This window comes from Salvia hispanica, chromosome 1 (genome assembly GCF_029641045.1).
Source record: "Salvia hispanica isolate PSC_SH4W2 chromosome 1, Shi_PSC_v1, whole genome shotgun sequence".
NCBI classification, from domain to species: Eukaryota; Viridiplantae; Streptophyta; class Magnoliopsida; order Lamiales; family Lamiaceae; genus Salvia; species Salvia hispanica.
Window position 1 is genome coordinate 43,871,151 of NC_142692.1, and position 17,765 is coordinate 43,888,915.

General features: G+C 36.1%; 1 protein-coding gene and 1 long non-coding RNA gene across 2 annotated transcripts; one reads left to right on the top strand and one right to left on the bottom strand.

Moving 5' to 3' along the window:
- Window positions 1-1,718: 1,718 nt before the first annotated feature.
- LOC125223213 (putative prolyl 4-hydroxylase 9) lies at window positions 1,719-4,837 on the bottom strand. The gene is made up of 8 exons (XM_048126245.2): window positions 4,528-4,837; window positions 4,345-4,461; window positions 3,868-4,025; window positions 3,294-3,396; window positions 2,884-2,979; window positions 2,324-2,389; window positions 2,105-2,224; window positions 1,719-1,949 (listed from the first exon to the last, which is right to left on the bottom strand). Exons 1-8 carry the CDS (start codon window positions 4,645-4,647, stop codon window positions 1,860-1,862), a joined length of 870 nt encoding a protein of 289 aa, XP_047982202.1. The 5' UTR covers window positions 4,648-4,837; the 3' UTR covers window positions 1,719-1,859.
- A 1,189-nt stretch (window positions 4,838-6,026) lies between these two features.
- LOC125219255 (uncharacterized) lies at window positions 6,027-8,918 on the top strand. Its single transcript, XR_007176098.2, has 3 exons — window positions 6,027-6,144; window positions 6,364-6,455; window positions 6,593-8,918. It is a non-coding gene; the product is annotated as an uncharacterized LOC125219255 (long non-coding RNA).
- Window positions 8,919-17,765: the final 8,847 nt, after the last annotated feature.

The following is a 17,765-nucleotide window of genomic DNA, read 5'->3' on the forward strand; positions in this document are numbered from 1 at the left end:
GATTAATTTGTATTATAACTTTATTTATTAATATATTAACACATTAAATATTTTCTCTATAGATATATTTACACATTAACATTTTCCCTTTGAGTACTATATCAGATTATGTGATGCATGCATACTACTATATAGTTTAAAAGATATATTAAAATAAAAATAAAATTATGTTATGTATGCAAGCTAAATAGTTTAATAAATATATTTAAATAGAGAAATAAAAACAAAATGATGATTTAATACTCATTGCGAATTAACAATCTTAATCTCGATTAATCGAGAATTAGATTGTGTGATAATCTTATCGGAGTCGACGACAACAACAATTATATCTAAAAAATAAACACTAAGACAATGTTAATAATAAACAAACAAACAACAACCACAACAAAAATAATAATAATAATAATAATAATAATATACTAAAAAGTTCATTTCCATCAACATTTTCAATCCGCATTTGATAACAAATGGTAATGGTATTAGACAAATTAACTAAAAAAACATAGTAAGATAAGAAACAACATCATACTATAGGATATGGAGAATACGTTCTAAGAAAATGACATTTGATTTGGCGTCATATCTAGTCATTTCAAAAATACACACACACCGGACTCTAATATCGGATTTGGTATTGATAGTGTTAGATCATCAAGATGGAATCGCAGAAAACACCTTCCAATAAGCCTTTATATATATATATAAAATATTATAAAATAAAACTTTCGCATCCAACAAACCTATACGTTACTCCTACTAATGGGATGAATTATAACCTTGTATTTTAATGATAGAGTCTACCCCATATTAATTTTCATAGATGTAAGTGCAAGGATAATCATGATCACCAAGGGGAGTGATCAATTGTTAACTCATCATTTAATTGCTAACTACAACTAATTTATGGTCACATGATTTTAAAAAACGTGTGGTTTACAATTTGCCACGTGTAATTTTCGTTTTTATTAATTAAATCGAAAAAGATAAAAAAAACGCCAAATTAGAGTTTTGGATGAAAATGTCAATATAGTGTTTTGAAATATCAACACAATGCTTTGAGAATGTCAACACAAATTTAGGATTGACATTGTATATGCATTATATTGACATATTATCTTAGCTGCATTGACATTAACCTGTGTACGAAAAATACGAAAATTCTTGATTTTTTTTTTCAAATTTTGACGTCGGAACATATACATGTAGTATATCGTTGGAATCCTTATAAAATTATCTTTAATTTGATATATGTTATATGAATTTAAAGTTTTGGGATTTATTTTAAAAGTTAGTTATAACTAACTTGACATTAATACCCCTATTGATTTTTATTGGAATTAATCCTATAGCCTTATTGACGTTTTTTGTTGATCGTATTGACATTTTGTGGTTGATGATCTAGGTCTTTAATTTGAATATCTAATGACTATTATTGAGTTGTAGTTAGCAATTAAGCATTGAGTTAGCAATATAACACTCCCCTGATCACCAAACACATAGATTTATTGAAAATTTTGCCGAAAATTTATAATTATTCGAATTCATAACCATAAATTATAAATATTTAAAATTAAAGCCAAACTCGCCTTTTATATACGTATAGATATAGATTTGCTAGTTCACTGCTGTGGATTAAAAATTTTATTTATAAGACGATGTTAATAATGAATCTATGATCAAATAAAAAATTGAATTGTTGAAGAAACATCTTTGAATTGGAGATTGTTAAAGTTAGACTTTTTATTTAGCGCAACACTTGGGTTAAAAACATCGTCTAATGAGAAAGGAACCATTCCAAATATCATTTGCATAAAAATTACAAAGAAAAGTGAAATTGTTTGGTATGCAGCAAATCACTAAGATGAACCTTTTGCTTTGTCTCTAATCCATTTCGTAGCCACCCACTTTTCCCCCTTCACAACAGGGCAGCTTCCGTGAAGCGAGGTCTGCACGTCGCCACAGAAAACTACGAGTGAGATAAAACTATATATACAATCAAACCGGATTTATACGGTGTGTAAACATCGAGTTCCAATCACATCAACACAGAGATAGCTTATGTTCCCCAGCCAAGAATAGATACGAGGAAGCATGGCCTTACCGGATCTATTGTTCCGTTTGGGTATAAGGAATAGAACAGAAGGCCATCTCCTCGTCTTGGCCTCACCTTCAAACCTATGCAACCCTGGTAATCATATCCTTGATTCATGTTTGACCCATTCTGTTATCAGCAATCATCTCATCAGGTATATCAGAAATTCAGATTTAACAAAAAATTTTAAAAAAATGAGAGAGAGAAGAATGACTATTGTTGCTATACCTCAAATGGGAACATGGTTTCTCCGCCTTCTTCTACATCACTCAAGTATAATAGGAAGGAAGCAACCTGAAGACAAAGTGAACATAAGCAGTGGTACAATGTATTTATGTCCTATTTACCACACAGCAACTTCTGTCCTTTTACATACTGAATTCAACAAATTAAAATTGTTGCGCTGCATTTCTTTCTCTCTATCGATCTAAATGTGGTGTCAAAATTGCAAATTAAGTGAACCGTGGTGATTCATTTAGCAACTAAATCCTAAGATCTATTATAATTTGGTGCTACAACAAATGAGCCATTCAATATTGATGTTCAAGATTTAATATCAATAGCTATCTCTTTGCAAAATGCCAGTAAGAGTTAGTTTAGCTGACAATTGAAAGAAAATGGAATGCTAAAACAAATCTTGTATATTTGACAAAACATCTTCGCGGAAGTAAAAGTGACAAAGTTCATTCTCGAAAGGTATGATGATCCATATGAATGTCAAGAGTCACCTATTGAGTCAAGACACACTAATTAGCATAAAGTGATAGCTCGGGTTAGACACTACGTACCCGTTGGCTCTTCAGTGGGCCATACTCTGCTGGGTTAAATGAGTCATAGTGAGATACATATCTTTGGTCCACTTCATACCGCAGAACATTGAAAGCCTGCAATATGGAGATATGCGACTATCTCAGATATGACCTGTAATAGAAACCTTATCCTTTCAACTTTAAAGTCAAAGAAATTAGGCATACATAATGTTGCACTTTCATAGCCAAACTTCATAATTAATGATTGTATATTATCTTTTTAAGAAGTCATGCGACGGAATAGTGTCGTATTACTTCTACTCTTTTCTCATGGATAAGAATTGAGATTATAGTGATTACTGATTTGTAAGAGACCAATAGACTTTTCATGCTTTTGAAATTAAGAGCATTAGGAAAGTGCTTGGCATAATGAAAACTAGGTAACCTGCCTCTCCGTGATTCCTTGGTAACATAGTTGCTCTAGCAATTTTCTCCTCAACAAACTCCAAAGTTCCTGTACTGTCTTCTGATGCACTAAGGAATGCGCCGGAGCTGTGAAAAAGGACAAGCATATATAAGTACCAATAGCTGTAAGTTGCGTGAATAAGTAGATTCCGCTATTAAGATAGGACATGCAATACAGCTATAAATGAAGTGGATCACTGGTACAGTCATAAGTGAAGTAAATCTTGTTTGTGATTAGTGCAGAGCTGACATGTTGATGCTCCTAAACCTGATTTGTAAGAACACACATGAAACATGTTTCTCCTACTGTGCAGATTTGTGAGGTAATGGTCATAATATGCAGTTTATTTTCGAGCATAATGATAGAGACCAAAAAAACTATCCAAAATATACAGCACGGGGGTGCGCTTATACTAATCTTCAATTTAATTGATGGAATGGTTCAATTTGAACTTGTTTTATCATCGAATCCCTCAAATACTCAATCACATGTTTTCTCAATCTAATCTACTACTATTTCACAAAGTAAACACCCCGAAAATGTTTAAAGACGGATACCTTGTCCGAACACCCTTTGTGCTCTCGGCAGTCTCTCCCTCACGCAGGGCAAGAGACGATGGTCTGAGCTTTTTCTTAGCCCGTTCAATTATATTTTGGCACTGCTCATCCGAGGCAAAATTAGGAAAATAGACAGCCCGTGGTCTCCAACTCAGGACCTGCACTAGCATAGGAACTTCATTTAGGAGAATATCCCTATAATCTCATCTTCAATACCAAATTACCAGAATTCCGTTTCTCATTCTTCCACAACCACAGCCATTAAACTAATTGCTGGAAGAAAAAAACAAACAAACAGAAGCAATTGACTTTATTCCCGCCGTAGTTCACACACTTTCTAACTAGAAGTGAAGTTTATCAACATTTGGGAGCAATTTTCCCTATCATAAAGGAATAGATCAAAGATCCCAAGCAAGGTAAATCGTAATTGAACATTCTCGAATGCAAATAATTGAGTAATTGACACTTGAATTGAACCTGAAATGGGATAGAATTGATGGAAGAGTCCCCACTTTCACCATGAACCATGGAATCCCCTTCATCATGTCCAATTTCTTCAAGCAATTTATGCCTGGATCCACCCCTATTCACATCCTGCAAACAATAATCAAACAATTCAAGCATCCACAAACACAATTACGCAGCGAAATGCGGTTTTACCTGAGATATGATGATCGATCCGAATAGACCAGCAAGGAAGAAACATAAGCAAAGAAGGAAAACAATCGGCAATGTTAGGTTTGACTCCAACCCCAAAACCCTTTTCCCTCTGTATTTCATTGTTGAATTGGAGATTGGCCTCCAATCACTTGCTATACGTGCATAGGATTTAAGGGTTTTGGCTAAAGCTTTATTGGAGATTGAAAGGCAAAGTCTTTATTTGTTTTAGCTTTGTTAATGGCGGGAGAATTTGCTTGTTTCTGCATCAAAACAAGATTTGAGGAAATTTCATGATTGAATAATTGTGATCAACGTCGTGATGTCGAGAAAAAATAAGCAACAAGACAAATTGCCAAAATTCAACATTTTGACTTTTTTTTTTACTATGTACGAGCTAACTAAAATTGATATCCCCCTTCTGCATAATATTTTAATGCAATTTTATTTTAAAAGAATAAAATTAAAATTAAAATATTTCCATTTTTAATAACTAAGTCATTTTACTTGAGAAAAAGCAAAAATGAAAATGAGTTATCTATAGTAAGATCATTACTACTTGTATAGTTGTGGTCCTATACTTAGTGACGTATATTTGCGGTCCATATACTTAAAAGTATAATTTTTTTTATGCATGTTTTAAGGGTTTTTTTTCATTTTTTGGCACCTTTATTATAAAACTAACATCCCCCGTCTCATAATAGATGACACATTTAGATAACGACATGAGATTTTAGAAAATATTATTTTTTGTATTAAGTGGAGAGAAAAATAATGCTTCCTCTATTCTACACTAGTGAAAACATTTCTTTTCAGCACACAATTTAAGAAAAATTATTTTTGGTAAGTTAAATAATTGAAGAATAATGCAGAAAATGAAAAATGTAGAGAGATGAATAGAGAATAAAGTAAAAGATACTAAAGTAAGTGAGAAAAAAATACTTTAACTCGTAATAAAAAGGAAATTACTCAATTGCTATGGAACATATAAAATATATTTATTTGAGTATAAGAGAACTTTTTTTTAAAAAAATAAATGCATTACAGTGAGATACTCCCTTCGTCCCCAATTAAGAGTCACACTTTCTCATTTCAGTCCGTTCCCAATTAAGAGTCACACTTCATTTTTTTTTATCATAAATGGTAAGTAGGTCCCACATTCCACTAACTCATTTCACTCACATTTTATTATAAAACTAATATAAAAAAAGTGGGTTCCACATTCCACTAACTTTTTCAACTAACTTTTCTTTATATTTCTTAAAATCCGTGCCCGGTCAAAGTGTGAATCTTAATTAGAGACGGAAGGAGTATTTATTATGAGACGATAGAATATATAAAAACATGATGCATATTTCATAAATTTTTTCATCAACTTTCTTTTTACATTCATAAAATCTGTGGGAACTTAATTTGAAATCCTAAAATGTAGTTGAGGCAGTTGAGATTGAAGAAATATAAAATTAAATAAAATAAAAATTATATCATGACGTTAGATATAAAAAGACAGAAACCCTAGAGGCCATAACTCATATAGAATTGCACCCCCTTTCTTCTTCAAGCAATTTTCTGAATCTCTACCTCCCTTCACCACAAAGCTGCGCTGCTACTTCTTCATAGGTATTTCTATCCATTCTCTTTACTTTTTAAGTTCTAAGTATGTTATTTAGTTATTAATAGAAAATCAAGTTTTATATTTTAGGTGATTTAATCACCAAGTACTCCACATTTTATATTAAGTCATAAAATCCACAATATAATTATCGATTATCTCCAGAGATAAACAACTATCTAGTATGTATTGTTGATCAGCTAAATCCTAATTTATCACATCTGTAGGAGGGACGTGGCTGCACGCTCGGCCACCCCTGCCACGCGCCGCTCATCTCTCCGCAGCGGTGTTCGATCCACCACCTCCGATCAATTCATTGGTAAGTTCTAATTATTAAAACCTTTTTAATTTAGATATTACTGGCTTGTTGCATATCAATTGTTTGTGAAGCAACATGTATTAGTAAAATTTGAAGGCTTCCTAATCGAGAACAACTGACTTGCTTCAACAAATTAGGTGAAACAGCGGCTTCGACTCATACTCTGTCTTCTTCAATTCGTTACTTCAGAGATAATGGTAGCATCTTTGATTTTGGGTTCGCTCGATTGGGATGGAGGAAAAGTGGGATGATCATTTATTCTTTTGGTATGGGAGGTATTGGAAAAGGCATTGGGCTTTGGACCGCATTCTATGACTACAACAAGCATTCCGTTTCAGCTCGGGCAAAAGGAGACTATTGCAAGCCTTTTGGATCATGCGGAGTTTCCCGAGCACTTGATGATGGAGCAACCGAAAGACGGAATGTAATCTAGAAATTCTTGGGTCGATCCGACGGTATATGACCTTCCATGAGCTATTTCATCTTCGTACATAACTGCTGTAACAACGTGAGCAACACGGAGCCGTCAAAAGAGATCACTGCCGAGAGGAAGTTCTCTGCCAACCGGGCAAAGAGACTGCCGAGAGGAAGTTCTCTGCCAACCGGGCAAAGAGTTTTCCTATAAGGAACCCTGTCTTGCGCATCCTTCAGAAGGCATGCGTTTGCTACCCATTCGCCCGCGTGGAGCATGGTAGCGTTATTAGAGACGAGCTATTCCTGTTGTGGCAGATCTTGTACAGACAACCAACTTTGAACTTGGGTCACTTCATGATCAAGCATCTTGAGCGGGCTGCGAAGAAGAAGAGGACCTTGTGTGTTAGTGCGGTGGTAGCTGCCATAGCCCTCCATCTGGGGTGCAACTTGAGACAAAAGGCTGGAGATCACTTTCCACTCCCCAACTCCACCACCACTTATATCCACGGGCCGTAGCAGAGGGAGAATTGGTTGATGAACAGTTCGGCCCACCGCCAAATCACACCAAGGAACCAGGCCGGGCGTTTTGCTGCAGCAAACCAGGCATTTCAACGGCGCCAAAAACTTGACTCGAATTATTTTTAACACGAGAAATACCCGCAAGTGTACGGAGCTAGTGTAGTTGACATACTTGGACGCTAACGGTGAACAAGACTCGGCACGCAATCGAGTTCATCACTTTTCAGCTGCGGAATACCATACACAATATGCCGTTAGCACAAATTAATGAGATATTTGGAATCACGGGGGTAGTGTCCAAGATGCCCTATGAGTTCAGCCACAGTACAGACAGGTTCTGGCAGGAGATCACGGGCGAAAGGAAGTTTTCTGCCAACAGAGCAAAGAGCTCTTCCATCCGGAACCCTGTCTTACGCCTCCTTCAGAAGGCATGCGTCTGCTTTCCCTTCGCCCGAGTGGAGCATGGGAGCATCACTAGAGACGAGTTGTTTCTGTTGTGGCAGATTTTGTATAGACAACCAGCTCTGAACTTGTGCTACTTTATGATTAAACATCTAGAACGGGCCGCGAAGAAGAAGAACGGGACGTTGTGTGTTGGTGCGGTGGTAGCCGCCATTGCCCTCCATTTGGAGGTGCCACTGAATGGCATGATAGCCGACGTTGGTGAAACGCCGAGCCCGTTGTTGGACATCACGTTCTTAAAGAGAACGGTTGTGATCGCCTCGGACAAACATGGCCAAATCTACTTAAAGCAAAAGGCCGGCGATCACTTCCCACTCCCCAACTCCGACACCACTCATGTCCACGGGCCGGAGCAAAGGGATAACTGGTTGATGAACAGTCCAGCCCACCACCAATTCACATAAGGGAACCCACCCGGATATGTGGCGAGCCCGGGGCCAAGCGGTGATGAAGGAGCAGATGGAGATGAGGAAGAAGAGGACGAGGAGCATGAAGAAGCACCGAACCCAACAAAGAGGAGGAGATGGGGCCGAGACAAGTACCTCACGATGGAGGAACCGTGGGGTGAGGATTGAGGAGGATGTTGTGCCATCAACAACAGGCTGGACAGTGTGGAGCTGAGTATGCAGCAGCTGCAACAGAACAATGACGCTCAATGGGCTCAGTGGCACCAACAAAGCAATGAATAGCGGGCGAACATCAATGCCCAGTTTGAGAATTTCTACGCCCAGTACGATGAAAGATGGGCCACTTTTGTGCAGCAGCAGTAGGATTTCATCGTCGCTTGGCGACCACCTCATCACCCGCCGAATCAGTAGAGGTCCGCTCCAATTCCACATTCTTTCAAACTTGTTCTTGCCTTGGCTTGTAATAAGTTTGGTGGGTGTCTAGTGGAACTGGGTCTTTTTCTCCTTTCCCCTCTCCCTACTTTGTGATTCCCTGTGATGTAACTTGTGGTGATTTGAGTGATTCTGGCATGTACCCTAATTTGATATGATGGCAGCTTATGTGGTGATGGTAGAACAATTTCTTTTCTTTTATTTGATTTTTTTATCTTTTTGGTGTCTACCTTTTGTGTGATATTGTGTGTTTTTGTGGTCCAGTCTTTCCTTGGGTGAAATTGAAATGAGAAATGGGTGAGTTGGCAAGATGAACTAAGCATGTTTGTTGGATGAGTTGCCTTTGATGATTATGGTTAAAATGTTTGCGAAAACTTGTTGATTTAGCTAAGTGACTTGTGTTTCCTATTTGTGATTTGCCTAAAGTGAATTGCTCGTTGTCTTGTCTATTGCCAAAAATTACCTTGTGAGGATTGAGACCACCTCCTTTTCTAAAAAAATATGTGTGATTTTTCATCAACTATGTTATATGTCTCTAGAACTTGCTCGCGGTCTGTTTGAATCTGCAAAGTGGTTATAGTGATAGGAGAGGACGTTAGGTCATCCTTTGGAACTTTATCTTAATCTTGAATCAAATTGCGAATCATAATCCTTTGCTAGCTTGTTTTGAGCTTAAGCCTTTTTCTTTGATAGCCAAAAATATGGGTTGAATCTTTGTTGGGTCATAGGAAAAGGAATTTTTGGGAAAAGGATAATGTTGTAGGAAAAAAAAAAAAAAAAAAAAATGAATTGAAATAAAAGACATGCAAAGCTTGTAAAAATTTGAAAAAAAAAGAAAGAAAGAAAGCAAGCAAGAAAGAAAAGGAAAAAGTATGGTTTCGATTGAATAAGGAGGTTGAGTTGAGATTGAATAAGAGTGGTTAAAGTGGTTGAAAAGTAAGAGAAGCACAAATACTCATATATTACAAATCCCAACAAAAGACCATTTCCCATAACAAATCTCAGAAAAGTAAGACTTTGTCGAACTTCTTCCTCTCATCCGGTCCTCACTTATTGAAATTCTCAAGCAAAAACTCCTCTAAACTTCGTCTAGCTTATGCCTCCAATTTTTTTTTTCTTTTTCTCTCTTTTAATATATGTATTTTTATTCTCTAAACTTCGTCTAGCTTATACCTCCAATTTTTTTTAAGCAACGCCAACCCCCTATATATGCTTCCTAATTTGTTGATTGACACTTTTGAGAGTGAACTTAACAAATCAATAACATTGGAGAACTTTTTAGGCTAAGAGGGTTAACTAGGGATAGAAATATAGCACTTGTGAAGGGAGGAACAAAGAGAGCCTAACGTCATCTCCTAAACTCACATTCAGTATGTAGACTTAATATGATCGGGAGCAAGTTCTAGAAACAACAAGAAGTAAATGATAAAATCACACTGAAATGAATGTTTGGCTCAAATCTCACTCGGGTAATAGCATGAATCAAGGCAAACCAAGCAATTCGTTACTTGTGCACATATTACTCAAACTCTTAGTCAAAGACATGATAGCTTAAAAGATGGATGATGTTTTTATCATTAACAACTAGTCATTACCCCAAGAAACAAAATTCAAACAAGTTCAAATTCAATTCCAACTCAAAGCATTTAGTCACAAAACAACTAATCAACTAAAACATCAAACTAAAAACCAAAAGCAAAACGAACTACGCAAAATCCACAACAACCTAATCCCCCAAACTTATTCCGAGCAAAGCGAAGAATAAGTTCAGAGAAAAGTTGTGAATTTTGAGGGGTTAACAAACAAAAACATAGATAGAAAACCTGGTTGGGTTGCCTCCCAACAAGCGCTTTTGTTTAACGTCGTTAGCTCGACGTCTCCAAGCTTTGTCTACAAGAACCACTCGATCTCGGGAGCGATCGACTCTAATGGTCCTCCGAAAACAATGTGTGTGTGAGAGCACAAACACAAATTAAGCTCGGATTAGAAAACAAAATTAAAATAAAATAAAAACAAATAATGTCTAAACTAGCAAATTCAAAATCTTCAAGATATCAAGCTTAGAACTTAATTAGTCCCCGGCAACGGCGCCAAAAACTTGACTCAATTTATTTTAAACACGAGAATTACCCGCAAGTGTACGAGGCTAGTGTAGCAATAAACAAGTATGAGTATCGTATCCACGAAGACAAATTGTGTAACTCAAGTACCACGAACCGATTTTGACTACTATCTAGAGAATCCGGAAAGGTTGGTTTTGATTTTGAAAAACAATTAAACATAAACAAGATAAAAACACGCAACAAAAGACGAGTTTCAAATAAGAGAACAAGGTAGAGCCTTGGATCCAACTACAACGAACACGACGTGAACAACTCAAAAACTTTGATTACCCATTTGAAGTCTCTAGGATTACTAGGAAAGCTGCCAGTCTAGACTAAGCCCTTTCTCGAGTGCATTTAACCAGTTGATTAATCATTAATATTGAAGTCTCCTTCTAATACGTCACAACTAACTCCTTAAAACAAAAGGCTCAAGCCCTCACTCTAGAATTCCTTCTCTCGAATGCAAATTATCTAGGTGTTGTTCATTCTTTTATCAATCCTAATCAGGTATCTCTCGATTTGTGACATCCCTAACCCAAAACTTGCATCATTTTACATATTGATATATTTTTATTTATCTTTGCAATTTATATTGTTAGTTGTCTAATAAATAATAAATATATATTGATACTTAAATAAATATATATATATATATATATATATGGTATATACGTATATTACATAACTATTGAAAAGTATAAGTGTGTGTATGTGTAATAATGTGAATTTGTGTATGGAAATATAGTATTACACGTCAAAATGTGCATGGAAATTTAGTGAGTATATAGTACAAGTACTTATAGACGTACTTATAATATAAAATATAGGGGAGTGATCAATTGCTAACTCATCATTTAATTGCTAACTACAACTAATTCAAGGCCACATGATTTTAAAAAACGTGTGGTCTATAATTTGCCACGTGTAATTTGCGTTTTTATTAATTAAATAAAAAAAAATAAAAAAAAATGCCAAATTAGGGTTTTGGATGAAAATGTCAATATAGTGTTTCGAAAATATCACCACAATGCTTTGAAAATGTTAATATAGTGTTTCGAAAATATCAACACAATGCTTTCGAAAAATACGAAAATTCTAAATTTTTTTTTTAAATTTTGATGTCGGAACATATGCATGTAGTATATCGTTGGAATCCTTATAAAATTATCTTTAATTTGATACATGTTATATGAATTTAAAGTTTTGGAATTTCTTTTAAAAGTTAATTATAACTAACTTGACATTAATACCCCTATTGATTTTTATTGGAATTAATTCTATAGCCTTATTGACGTTTTTTGTTGATCGTATTGACATTTTGTGGTTAATAATCTAAGCCTTTAATTTGAATATCTAATGGCTATTATTGAGTTGTAGTTAGCAATTAAGCATTGAGTTAGCAATATAACACTCCCCATAAAATATATATGTATGCATTTGGATAAAAAGTTGCATGCATTAAATAAATTGCTATTTACGTTTTGATTACTACGTTTCTTATATTATTATTTGTGTAGTTTACGTGTTGCATATTTAACTAAGGATATGACACTTGTACTTATGACATTCAATTTAATTAGTATGAGTCGGTAAAATAGCCGACGTATATTTGTGTACAAATATGTATATTGTTTATCATTTGGAAAGAGGAAAAAGGGTTTGAGAGAATTTAGAAAAAATACAAAAGTAAAGAGAAAAGTGTTGGATCGAGATTATAAATTAAAAGTTGGAATCAGGAGCTCAATAAGTTTATCTATCTCTTATAAGGTGTGTATAAATCACACTTTTCATTTTACATATTTTATGTGCTTCTTTGCTAGGTGTTAAATAAAGTGAATAATTTAATTATATAATGTGACTCTGATATAATTATGTGTTATTTGATATAGATGGTGGAATATTGTATGGATATGTGATTGGTGCAATGGATATATTTTATGTATTGTAAATGAATTATATGATAGAAATATGTAATTGGTGAAATTGATGTATTTACACATGATTTTGGAATTATTTGTGAATTATATGATTAAAGAGGATATGTGACGGTCTTGCACTGGATCTGGAAAAAAAAATATAGAGGGACCTTCGGGTCAAATACAGAGGGACCTTCGGGTCATAGAGGGACCTATGAGTCCAATTACAGAAGGACCTTCGGGTCATAGAGGAATCCCGGACAGATACCAGGCTTGATTTGTCACAGAATAATAAACTGAACAGAGTGGCACGTGCATATGTATATGGAATTAATTTTAATATTTGTTGATTATTGTTTTATATATTGGTTAAAGAGTATGTTTGATATCTGACATGTGGGATTAAAGGTAAGGTTTATATACACTGAGTTGTGGCTCATATAAACCACTAATATTTTTCAGGAACAAGATATCTGTGAAATTATTCGTTGACGTGGGTCAGAGGAACTCCACATGTTATCAGGGTCGGCGGCTGACACGTTTTGGCAACCTTCTCCTCCTCATCATTTTTTTGCATTTTAATAAGTGTATGGTATATAGAGTGGTGAGAGGGTCCCACTACGGTTTAGAATGTTATGAAATATGTAGTTGATAAATGTTGATTTTTGAAATGATATAATATGTGCGTTTTATGTACTTGAAGCGTGGGTTAATTTATTTAATATTTAAAATTTATTTATAGTAAGTGCATATGTCATAAAGGTTGAGGTGTGATACGATTACTCAAAACTAGGTCAACAAACCAATTGGTAGCTAATCAATTGAATTGAAAAAGCACAAGAATGAAACAAAGAAATCACAAGAGCATAGGTAATCAAAAGTCCTTGAATTAATCAAAAGTGTTCATTGTAATCTTCACCAAATCTCTACAAAAAATTTAGCTATTCATATTCAATGCAAATTCACAAGAGAAATCCATAGAAAGTGAATTGAACATAGGAAAACTAATATAGATACTCCCAAAGGTGAATTGAATGGGCAAATTGTCTTCGTCTTCAAACTTGTTGATGAACCAGACCTTTTTTCGCTTCAATCTGCTCTCAAACGTGGAAACTGCTTCTGGGGTGTGTGGAAAGTATGCTGGAGTCGAACCCTAGGTGCTATTTATACCCATGGTGAAAAATAGAAGAAAATCAGTGCACGAGCTAATCGCTCGGCCGAGCGATTTTTAAATGAAGAAACGCCCGACCAGGCGTTTTTCTTGAACCGCGACATTGCACAAAACGCCCGACCCGGGCGATTTCTGAATGAAAAACGCCCGGGGACAGTGGATTCGCCCGCTCTGGAGACGCAAACGCCCGGCCTTCTGTGAAGAAACGCCCGGCTTTATGCAGTGAAACGCCCGACTTTCGGTTTTGGTGCCCTTTTCGCCCGTTTCCACCTGTTGTGACTACAAAAACTCGACAAACTCATCAAAACACTAAAGTAGGGGATCATAGATGAAAACTCAAGTAATGTGACATAAAACACTTAATTATGCACTTTCAAACATCCAAAACACTTGCTAAACTACGAGATTATCAGTAGCATAAAACAAGTAAGAGTATCGTATTCCACAGAGACAAATTGTGTAACTTAAGTACCACGAACCGACTTTAACTACTATCTAGACAATCCGGAAAGTTTGGTTTGATTTTAGAAAGCACTTAAATATAAACAAACTAAAAGTACCCAACAAAAGATAAGTTTCAAATAAGAGAACAAGGTAGAGCCTTGGATCCAACTACAACGAACACAATGCGAACAATTCAACAACTTTGATTACCCAATTGAAGTCTTTGGGATTACTAGGAAAGCCGCTAGTCTAGGCCAAGCCCTCTCTCGAGTGCACTTAACCCGTTGATTAACAATTAATATTGAAGTCTCATTCTAATACTTCACAATTAACTACTTAAAACAAAAGGCTCAAGCCCTTACTCTAGAATTCCTTCTCTCGAATGCAAATTATCTAAGTGTTGTTCATTCTTTTATCAATCATAATTAGGTATCTCTCGATTATTCAAAACTAGGTGAGCAAACCCAATTGATAGCTAAGCAATTGAATTGAAAATGCACAATAATGAAACAAAGGAATCACTAGAGCAAAGGTAATCAAAAGTCCTTGAATTAATCAAAATCGTTCATTGTAGTCTTCATCAAAACTCTACTAAAGATTTAGCTACTCATATTCAACTCAAATTCACAAGAAGAATCCATAGAAAATGAATTGGACATAGGAAAACTATAAAATACTCCAAAGAGTGGATTGAATGACAAATCGTCTTCGTCTTCAATCTTGTTGATGATTGTGACTCTTCGTCTCTTCAATCTACTCTCAAAACCTTTGAAAAACTCTTATGGGGCGCGTGGAATGTCTGCTGGAGTCGAAGCCTAGGTGCTATTTATACCCGGGGCGAAAAATAGAAGAAAATTAGCGCATAAGCAAATCGCCCGGCTGGGCGATTTTAAGTGACAAAATGCCCGTCCGGGCATTATTGTTGAACCTCGGCTTTACACAAAACGCCCGACCCGGGCGATTTTCCATGGGAAAATATGCCGGGGGACAGTGGATACGCCCAGCCTGAGCGGCAAAACACCCGGCTTCATGCAGTAGAACGCCCGGCCTGGTGTAGTAAAACGCCCAGCCTGATCTTTGGCTGCTGTTTCGTCTGTTTCCACCTGTTTTGACTACAAAAACTCGACAAACTTATCAAAACACTAAAGTAGGGGATCATAGATGAAAACACTAAATTATGTACTTTTAAACATCCAAAACACTTGATAAACTACGAGTTTATCAAAGATCCATGGGAGATGCACTCTCTTTCAAATGGTGGAGCTATATCAGATGTAGTCCTCCTCACGGAGATCGCTGCAGGGATCAGAAGCCTTCAACTTGGATAGGTTTCCCAGTGAGTACAGATGCAACAATGGCAAGAGGATAACCTCCTATGGAGGGCCCAACAGGAGTCCCGATTGGACTATTATGGGACTCTGATACAGCAGCCGCGCCCGCGCTGCAGACTTAGGGTGATACTAGATGGGAGGAGCACCTACTAGGTGAGGTTCTTGCCATGATTCATTTTTCTTATTTGAGGACAAAAAAGAGTTTAAGTTTGGCGGAGTTGACAAACTCATGTTTTAACCGGTATAATTAGTGTGTTGAGGTGTTAAATGGCGCATTTATCACTCGAAATTGTCTATGTCCAACAATTACTCTATATTTTGGAGTTTATCCGTCAAATGTTATGGACCAAAAAATGATAGTTTAACAAAGTTCGCAGACTAAAAAAATGTTCCATCTAAATGAAAATAAAGTGAACTACATAAATGGTACTCCCTCCGTCCCATAGTAGACATCACACTTTCCTTTTTAGTTTGTCTCACAAATGTCACATTTCCTATTTTAGAAAAAGTTCTCTCTCACATCATTTATAAAATTATATTTTCACTCACCACTTAACACACAAAATAATATCTCCTTAAATACCGTGCCATCTCTCAAGTGTGACATCTACTATGGGACGGTGGGAGTACTTGAATTATGAGGTTTGCTTACAAATGATCTCTGAACTTTAAAATTATCATGGATAGTTGATAAGACTCGTTTCATGCATTGGTTTTGGGTTATAATTCTGTGCATTTGGGGCGCTAATCTGTGTTTCTGAGTTCAGGTGCGTAGTAAATCTGCCGGACCTAGGAGTTGTTACCAGACCTGGCGGATGCAAAAGTGATTAAATTGAAGTAAAAATCAGAACTCGTCGTTCGGACCTGAGAGAATTAAAAGCTGGGGACATGAGCAGAATGGAGCATGAGCAGATTATTCTAAAAGAGTCTTATTCAAGGGCAAAAGCGTCTAATTACCATAAGGATACCCTTGGGATCAAAGCCTCACATATATAAAGAGCTTAACCTTGAAGAACAAGACAACCACTACTACACACTCTTAGCTCAAGCTCTTGTTCCATTCCTTAGTTCCACACTTCAAATTTCTCATTTCACTTGCTGCGCACTTGGAGATGGAGTGATCCTGGCTACCGTCGTGGTTCTCGTCATTTTGCTGTTGTGTAACACCGCCTTGTGATGGCGAAGAAACAATATTTATCTCGCTTTGTTTAGTTTACTTTTGGTTTCAAGTACTTGTTGGTTTTTAGTTTCATAACTCTAGTTCTTGCTTTGATCTACTGGATTTGAACCTATTTCTCTTTATTATGGAAGTTTGTGTTGGCTTTTGTTGGATCTCACAGAGTTGATGTTTATTTCTTGCTTTTTACTTTCGGTCTTGTTTATCATTGGATGTTTGGAGCTGATATCTGTTGGTTTGTTGTTGGAGGTTGTGAATTTACGTATGGAGGTGTTTGGATTTGTTGAATCGTGGTGGATTTGAGTTGGAGTTTCGTGTATCTGGTGTTTGTTGTTTACGTTGTGCATGATTATGGATATTTACTTTCTGTTTCTGCATTCTCTAGGTCCAGTGGCGTAGATCTGATAGTTTAGGCTTTAATTTATCGTTTTAAGCTTAGATCTGAAGTTTGCTATGTTTTCATGATGTTTAATGCTCTGTTTTATTTGCTATTCTCGTTTGATTCCCGAAGAAGATGAAGTTGTTTGTAGTTAGAACCAGATCTGCTTTTGTCAGTACTTTCTGCATATGTACTTTGCTTTTTATGCATGTTCTCCAGACCCTGTCAGTACTGTCTGCATTGTATTTTTACTTTTCTGCATGTTTTTCCAGACCCTGGTAGTTTAAGGAAACTTGTCCCCACTTTTCGCTTTATTCCTGTTTGTCCAAATTAGGAAAGTCCATCTAGTTAGGTTAACTTCAGTTGTCTTAGAACTTTTAAAATATCTCATTTCTCAAGGTCATGCATGTTCCGTACGTTCTCATTTCTTAGACGCAGTAGGTAGAGTAGAGTAGTTTAAGTCTCTCAGACCCAGTAGTTTTAAGTTCTCGACCCACAAATTGCGTGGCAGCAGCCAACCCCCCTTTTCCAAAACATCCTCAAATGCAGTTTC